Source organism: Perkinsus marinus, assembly GCF_000006405.1.
Source record: "Perkinsus marinus ATCC 50983 genomic scaffold scf_1104296944684, whole genome shotgun sequence".
NCBI lineage: Eukaryota > Perkinsozoa > Perkinsida > Perkinsidae > Perkinsus > Perkinsus marinus.
Genome location: NW_003211319.1, coordinates 144,283 through 152,393, shown reverse-complemented (window position 1 = coordinate 152,393; position 8,111 = coordinate 144,283). Strand labels below are relative to the sequence as shown.

Here is an 8,111-nt window from a genome sequence, read left to right as displayed (position 1 = left end):
CTGACGAAAAATCCTCAAAAAAAGGAAAAAAAACTTTCCAACGAATCGATTGTTCTCTTCTGAAAACTTCAAATCGGATGAATTTATCCGCAAAATTTCCCGAAAAAAAAACCAAAGTTTGTGAGTAATCAAGTATTTCAACTGTAGGCTCCATTTCATCTATAGGAGATTCTTACTTTCGGAGGAGGGGAGCTAGCGGAATCCCGCCGATGCCCCACTTAGAAGTGTCTTCGAGCAAATCTGTCACAACTGCCACGTAGCCGTTATACCTGATTTACGGTATGAAAACAAAAAAATTTAAAAAATAAAATGAAAATTTCATTTTTTCATTCTAGTTTTTTAGTGTGGAAAAATATGCACACTACATGTGTTGGTGACGATATGAAAATTTTGAGGGAATTTTGGGAAATTATTGTTAGTTTTTTTGAACATTTCTTCATTAACGAGAAAACTCCCAAGATTAGGTGAGGAAAGAAAACAAACTGATGCTATCGTTACCTTCCCCTCGGTGCTATCGCCAACGCTGCTGCAGCCTGGCCTAACGCCCATCCAAATTGGCAATCGAATTTGCTCGGAAGAGGGCACCGCGCTTCTTGGCCGAGATAGTGCACTCTCAAACACGGTGTGGGGAACTGAGAAATACCACAAACGATCTCATAGGATTACAATAGGAACACATTCCTGAGAAAATTCTTGTTGGTTTTTTCACACTTCTACCCGAAATCGTGCGTAAATTTTTCATTATTTTTGCGTTGTGAACTCCTGAGCTCAGCTGAGGGTATCGCACAAATATTCCACCACTGTATAGCGATCCTACTCTTCAAATAACAAAGTGTCGAATTTAAAATTCAATAATACAAAAACAATAATACAAATGACGCACTCTTAGTGAGAGTAAATAGTAGTGGTAAGCACACAAGAAAAGTGAAAAAATTCTACGTGAAAAACACCGAAAAAATAAATTCTCTTCACGATGAATATATGCAAAACATGCAACGCTTCGCTCCGCCTTCCCACTCACTTCCTCCTCCATATCTTGAATAGAATCCTCATCATAGCTCTCAGTGCCAGCTAGCGAGCTGCCTCCTTGCGAGCCCGGCCTGAAATTCCATCATCAATAGTCTTTGCATATTTTTTTTCTCACTTACCCAGAATTTCCGCCACACAAATCTTTAGCTGCATTTCGTCTGTGAATGCCCTCGTTCATGACACCTGTACGGCGTTCCCATAGTTTTCATTATCGAAATCTCGAGAGCGACTTACGTATATATTCCATCACCAGCATAGCGAGAAGCCTTTCTGGTTCAGTCCCCACTTCTATAGGCTTTCCTTCCATATCATAGGCCTACAGTTATTGTTCAACAATTTCCAATAATTATGGTAACAATATACAAAATTCAAATTATTCCCTACATGTGTTGTTGACAATACAGAAATTCTGAGAAATTCTCATTGGTTTCTGTACACTTCTACCCTAATTCGTATGCAAATTTCTATAATCAACGAGGAAACCTCCTGAGCTCAGCTGAGGAAAGCGAACATATATTTTAACACGTCTTCACCAAGTTGTGGGAAAGCCACCAGCTGAGTGTCACGCATCAGGCATTTCAATAAAACACTCAAAGACGCGAATGCATGTACAGTATCCTAATTCTTACCTTCACGAGACGATCCTGGTCAGACCTTGGCAGCTGTACGAAGAGGTCCAAACACGGTGGAGATAAACTGATGACGACAACAAGAGTCGTATTATAATGGAGTTTTACCCGCTTTACGTGAAGTGGCGTAATACTCTGTGAAAAAAGCCGAAATTCGCGGTGAAAAGTAGTAGTCGTAAAATATATTTTTCACTAGTGTTTTCCACATATCGGGTGGAACTCCAATGATAATATAACAAAGAACTTACAGTCGGAGAGCATCGTCGATGGAGGGCGGCTTATCGATATCCGAACAATTCTGTTGAAGTTGACGGCATTCACGCTGAAACAGGAAACTGATTACTAGGTGGCCTTTCAAGGGCTTACCTCGAGTTCGGCGAAGTGTGGTAGGAAATCGTAAAATCCATCAGATATGAGAATCTAATGATTCGAAATCTCTTCCTTAGCAGTTAGTCATCAGCTCACCGTGCCGCTCCGGAGTCGGTGCATTTGGTAACGTGTTATCATCAAATTGGCAACAGTCTTTACCAAACTCCTCAGAGTTTTCACGCGTCCATCGGGACCACACTGGGTCAAGTCCTCAGCTAAAATCGTATAAGTCGGCCGCACCTGGAAAGAAAATGCGATGCTAACATTGAACATTCAATGCTGTGTTGATGAAGTTGTTTCTGACTGCAAACTCGCGAGTTCAAACGACTCCTGTGATCTGAGAATGCTGTGTAATAAGATTCAGTTATCGAGTAAGGAATGGCAAACTGTTTGTATCGACTTCAACGGAACGAGATGAAAATATGTGCGCTTCCCTCAGCTGAGCTCAAAAATTTCCTCAAAAATTTCCTATACGAATCGGGAGAAAAGTGTACAGAAACTGACCAAATTTGCTGAGAGTTTTGTTATTGTCACCAACACGTGTGGTTGATTGTATGCAAATTCTACCACAATGAATCTATTTGCCGGTTAAATCCACGAACTTAGCGGGCGAAGAAATCATACTCACAACTAGTGACATCAATTTAACGATAGATGAATCGATTTCTGAGATGCATAGGGAGCAACTCACTTGAAGGGCCACCTCCAGTGTCGCTGTACTCGAACCACACCGAATGAAATGATAATCGATATGCCTTCCAGATGAGAGACCATCCATTGCCAAGTTGCCAGCAAATTCACAGCTGACCTAAAAGACGGCTAATGAGTCATCCCGCTTTCACTCACTTGCTGTTACCGTCATTGCTGAATCGAAACCGAGAGTGATGGGCAGCCATTTGGGCACATAGACCTACAAAGAGCTGTTTATAGTGTTAGAATATATATATTTCATATTGCCAACTACATGTGTTGGTAGAAATATGGAAATTCTGAGGAAATTTTTGGGGAAATTGTCGTTGCTATTGTACACTTCTAACCAAAATCGTGCGTAGATTTCCTCAATGTAGTGAGGGAACTCACAAGCTCAGTTGAAGAAACCAATCATATATTCTCACACTGATATCAGATGAGCTCAGGAGCTTTCTCATGACATTATGAAAAGGAGCTACACATGATTAATGGCAGAAGTGCACGAAAAATACGGTGTTGTCATCAACATGCGGAGTTGACCATGTGCATGTTCCGATCTACACTCACGTTGCAATTGGGTGATTGGAATACCGAAATTATCGACACCCTCTCAGCCTCCGGTACCGATTCGAAATAACACACGAGCTGTGATACATGGGAAATCTGAGATAGGAGTGCATCAACAAGTTGTGTACCCGTGACTGACTTCGGCTGGGCCGCCAGCAACGACGAGCCCATGCAGACCGTATTCGCGGCAAAGTGCATGTATCTCTTTGAAGTCGCCCTCATCCATGGCACGGAGGCTACCGTAACTGTGGATATGACGAAACGCACATCAGAAGAACCACGAAGTGAGATAGGATATCAAAATATATGGGCGTGTGGTGTAGTGGTATCACGTCTGCTTTGCATGCAGAAGGCCCCGGGTTCAAACCCCGGCACGTCCAAACTTCTACCCTATGAACTTGACAATATTTTCATATCCACTCCCTACCGTAATAGATCCGATCCACCTTGGTTGGCATAACTACTCAAGTTTGGCATCGCATTCAGCTCTAGGAAGTTCCCACTAGCGAACCCGCTTGGGCCGTCCATGAAGCCCAGCAGACGATACTTCTCTGAAATCACATCTGTCATCCCACGACCACTCATCTCAACATACTGAATCTTTGTTCAAGATGGTCATTCACTCCCAAGACGACATTATGTATACCCGACGCTGGGCCCCATGCACCAGTTAGCATCACACCAATGGTAATCTGGAAGGAACACAACTAAACTACTTCAACCATCTCCAACAACTCACTTCTTCAGTGAAGTCTTGCGCAAGCCCAGTCTCCTCCACTGAGGGACGGAGCATAACCTAACACGACATCCTCCTTAACGGAGTGAGGGCAGATGAACTCACTGGAGTGTCATGGGATCTCAGATGGGGCCAATCCTCGAAGACCTCAGGGTCCAACTGTAGTTTGCTCTCCTCGACCCGCTCGATCACATATCTCGTTTTATCGCGGTTAACAACATCAGGCGTTGCAATAGCTGAGCGGTAATTGAGTAAATGTAAAGTGAATTGTCCGACTCACGCCGCCGATTGCATAGTGATTCCATCAGACTTCGATGTTGGAAATTCCGTACCGCAAATGAAGTGCCTCTCGTGAAGCTAACACTGTCATCATACCACCTATACAACAACAATATAGACAACAAAACAACCTCTAATAGTTCAGGTCACTCACTTGAAAGGGTAGTGATACTCCTGTCGTGGTGGCCTGGTTTTAGTGCGAGCCTTGTGCGCTTTAAAAGAATGCGCCGGAGCACTTCCCGTCGGTGAACCCAATGGTATCGACGACTCCGACCTCTCAGTACGAACAGACAGTTTATGACGCCTCTCGAATTTCCTTGGCATATTCAAACGCGGCCCCATGGGGCTAGCCCCGGGGTGCCCTGTAGGTGCCGCCGTTTGCTCTGCTGATTCCCCAGTGGAGGTGCTCTCCTTGGCTTGGTCAGCACTCTGGGCACCACCGCCCGCGTCGGTGGTGTCGGCGGCGGCTTCATCCTCCATAACGAACAAAGCCCTACTACCACCACCACACATTGGGTCGCCCTATTTAACAACTATAAGCACCAACAGTCTTGTTAGAAACCTTAATACACTACTTGCCGAAAACAACAAGTAAGTTCATTACCTTCCTTTCATGTCACCAACAATACCATACCGATTTGCACAGACAATGTAATCTCCAATCACCCCAAGCCGCCGCCGCCTAGACACTCACCCACTCCAAGATCTCCCTAAGAGGATCTTCTCCAAAAATGCAGCCGCTACCAACGTCAAACCATCAACAGCGCTATTGTATAGCCGTTGCGGAATTACAATCAACTACCGGGCATGTTGATGACCATGAGGAGCTTTATGGATTCTCACTCGTTGGCTTCAAGATGACATACACTGGTATTTCAAGCCGTGTATAAAACTCCCAAGCTCAGCAGCTGAGGAAACCAAACATGAGTTACCCATTCAATAAACCCAAAACTTGCCATAAAGACCCGTTTACGAGCTTCTCATTTTTTCTATATATATTCCACTCCAGTGTTCAGATGATCATATCCAATATTACACTTCTAAACAAGCACCAGTATATACTCCCCATAGACCGCTGCGATGATCTCCGTCCCTTCCTTCTCCCCGCAGGTCGTAATCGTCTTCATTACTAATCTGAGGGAATTCAGCTACACTCCCGCCTAGTAGAAGTCTGGCCAAAATCACCACAAAAAACATCGCTCCGCTCCGCTCAAAGAAACAAATTCGATCACTACTCATGTTTAACATATAAAGTATTACATATTCTTCTTTCCAGTAAAAAAGTAATCGGGAAACGTCGGAGGTGAACCGACGCCAACTTCTGCTGAATGCCCCGCATCAGGAGTTACGGATTGACAACAATAATTATATTCTGGTCACTCGCACAAAACGAAATTTCGGTGCTGCTTCGTATCACGGGTGGAAATGCAATCAATTCAAACATAAATTTTCCGATTTCTATTTTTATTTTTCACGACATCATCTTTTCTCGCACCAGATGCTTCCGTCCATACAAAGCCCCCGAGACTCCTCAGCATTCATATAATACTCACACACTAATCGTGCACTCCCATTACGTACGCCATAAAATAAAGTTGATCACACCACCAAGGTAGTACGAATATCACAACTATTTCCATCATTCCCTGTAGACGGACAAATCACAGCCCAGGAAAGTAGCCGCAGACTCAGCGAAAGACCGAGACCGATGTACACATTACATCGATCGATAATTACCAGTTATTCTGCCAGGGTTCCCCTTTTCACATATATCAGTTCATACTGATCAGTCCACTTAGCCAATCGCTGGCCGTTAGTTATCAACGACCTCCACAACATCTAGTACTACTTTCGACTGAGTAGACAGCATTGAAACCAAAATCTCTTCGCATATAAAAATTAACGAATATTTCGCGAAAGCCCATACCAGTAATTGTGATGAAATAATTCGAGTGAATTTGAGATTTCCCAAACGGTTTTATTGGTTTCCACAGATCTCTCTGACTATCATACCATAACTCTCTCCGTTTCAACAGTTCAAACAAACCGTAACACAATTCCGGCCACGCCCACATTCATAATCACACATAGGAGTTTCACTCGCAGAACGAAAACTAGTGTTTTTCGCCTCTCAAATATGAAACGTGTTTTTCACATCGCGGGTGAAACTCCACTACCGATGATGTGTTCCATTGAGTCGACCAAAGATCAACACAAGAGAATCAGCCTTTGAGATTTGTTGGTCCCCCTCAACTCTTCACTACCTTCACCAGAATGCCGTTCGAGTTCACCACGACTCATCCTAGTGTAACCAGACTGTCTGTTATGGTCATCAGAAAATGGAGCTCCACCCGTTTTACGTGAAGTGGCGTAATACTGTGCGAAAAACGCGATATTCAGTAGTCGTAAAATATACTTTTCACTAGTGTTTCTCATATCACGGGTGAAACTCCTTCGTATAAACTGCATAAATCGACCACTGCTATCCACTTGATATCAATTTGGTTACCCATGGTATGAAAGAGCTAATGTGAAACACACGTCTCGTATAATCAACGATGGAGGATCTGCCATTTCGCACAGAGTCTACAAAATTTCAGTGCTTTCAGTACAGCCACATACACCCGAGTTATAGTGTGCAAATATTATGCATAAAAACATGACGTATATTTATTTCCAAATTTTTCAAAAACCATCTCTGAATATTCATCGTCGCCTACAGATTTACATCGACAATTCCTCACAAAAACGTAGAATTTCCACTCGGACGAAAAAAAACTTTTCCTGCTGACCCCATCACTACTATCACCGCTAAAATTTCGATTTTCCACTACAATTTCAATTAAACGCAATATATCACTAACAGATAAAATATAAATCACATATTTTTTTCTTTTCCGGTCAACATAACCTCATGTAAATAACATGCCCATCCTCTCGCTTTCATTATCACCTCCTCGTTCTCAAACTCTGAAAACTAATGTACTTGGAAGATCATGATTGACAACGGGATATCGCACGATTGATTTAGCGCGCGCCCGAAAATCGACTCGGTGAATGGTGGGATAAGTGTCAACACATCAAGATAGGCAGCAGTCCTACTTACCACCCTGGTCAAAAGAGGAGCACCGTACAGGGAGAATGTTCTACTTATCCTTCCCTGTTGAATCACACAGTATATCTGATCAACAATGAAGCAAATTACCGCGCGCCACGAAATTGCTTCTACCAGGTGGGCTGCAATCTCCCCTAGGAACTCCATAACTCATTCCTAGAGTTGAGTGGAGAGTGGCCGAGTTGATACAGCGCCAGTACACAGCGAAAGGAGTTCCACTTATAAAAACCGAAGCCGTGACCTGAACGAGGAAGACTTGCGTATTGATAATACGGTATCATACTGTTGTGGAATTCTACAGCGAGTCAAGTGAAAGGTCACCAGCTCTCACACGCACTGAAATTTGAGAGGACCAGCTTATTCCGCCAGCACTATGCTGGCGCGGCAGGCCACGCTTAGGTTTATATTGATAGTAACTCTGAATGCGAATACTGGGCAATTAGAAAACGCAGTACAGCAATGGTCGTCGACAATTTGTCGATGCAATGTTCTGTTTGAGAGTTTCAGCCAGTACATGGCGAGCCTCGGATTCAGGAATCCACTGGTCAGCGAATCATCACTATGCCTAGATGTGGCATAAGCGTGTAGCACAAGAATGCAACGTCAAACCTGCAACAGCCTACCGCATTGCTAAGGCTCGCAGCTATATTGCTCGACCCCGAGGGGGTCGGAAAGCATACAAAGTCACAGAAGAGCG

The 8,111-nt window shown here is 43.6% G+C and overlaps 1 protein-coding gene and 1 non-coding gene across 2 annotated transcripts in view; one reads left to right on the top strand and one right to left on the bottom strand.

Moving 5' to 3' along the window:
- Positions 1-4,779, bottom strand: part of Pmar_PMAR015585 (hypothetical protein) — a gene marked incomplete at both ends in the record, with an annotated part of 4,902 nt that extends 123 nt beyond the window's left edge. Inside the window, 20 exons of the mRNA XM_002780037.1 lie at positions 1-13; positions 177-269; positions 499-632; positions 1,022-1,100; positions 1,149-1,212; positions 1,264-1,345; positions 1,659-1,725; positions 1,907-1,980; positions 2,025-2,078; positions 2,124-2,267; positions 2,719-2,835; positions 2,884-2,937; positions 3,309-3,380; positions 3,424-3,529; positions 3,712-3,835; positions 3,880-3,976; positions 4,024-4,080; positions 4,126-4,256; positions 4,301-4,398; positions 4,454-4,779. The exon at positions 1-13 is cut by the window's left edge and continues 4 nt beyond it. Of these exons, the coding sequence (XP_002780083.1) occupies positions 1-13; positions 177-269; positions 499-632; positions 1,022-1,100; positions 1,149-1,212; positions 1,264-1,345; positions 1,659-1,725; positions 1,907-1,980; positions 2,025-2,078; positions 2,124-2,267; positions 2,719-2,835; positions 2,884-2,937; positions 3,309-3,380; positions 3,424-3,529; positions 3,712-3,835; positions 3,880-3,976; positions 4,024-4,080; positions 4,126-4,256; positions 4,301-4,398; positions 4,454-4,779 (1,986 nt within the window). The remainder of the gene's footprint in view (positions 14-176; positions 270-498; positions 633-1,021; positions 1,101-1,148; positions 1,213-1,263; positions 1,346-1,658; positions 1,726-1,906; positions 1,981-2,024; positions 2,079-2,123; positions 2,268-2,718; positions 2,836-2,883; positions 2,938-3,308; positions 3,381-3,423; positions 3,530-3,711; positions 3,836-3,879; positions 3,977-4,023; positions 4,081-4,125; positions 4,257-4,300; positions 4,399-4,453) is intronic.
- Pmar_PMAR015586 lies at positions 3,593-3,664 on the top strand. The gene has a single exon. It is a non-coding gene; the product is annotated as a tRNA-Ala (tRNA).
- Positions 4,780-8,111: the final 3,332 nt, after the last annotated feature.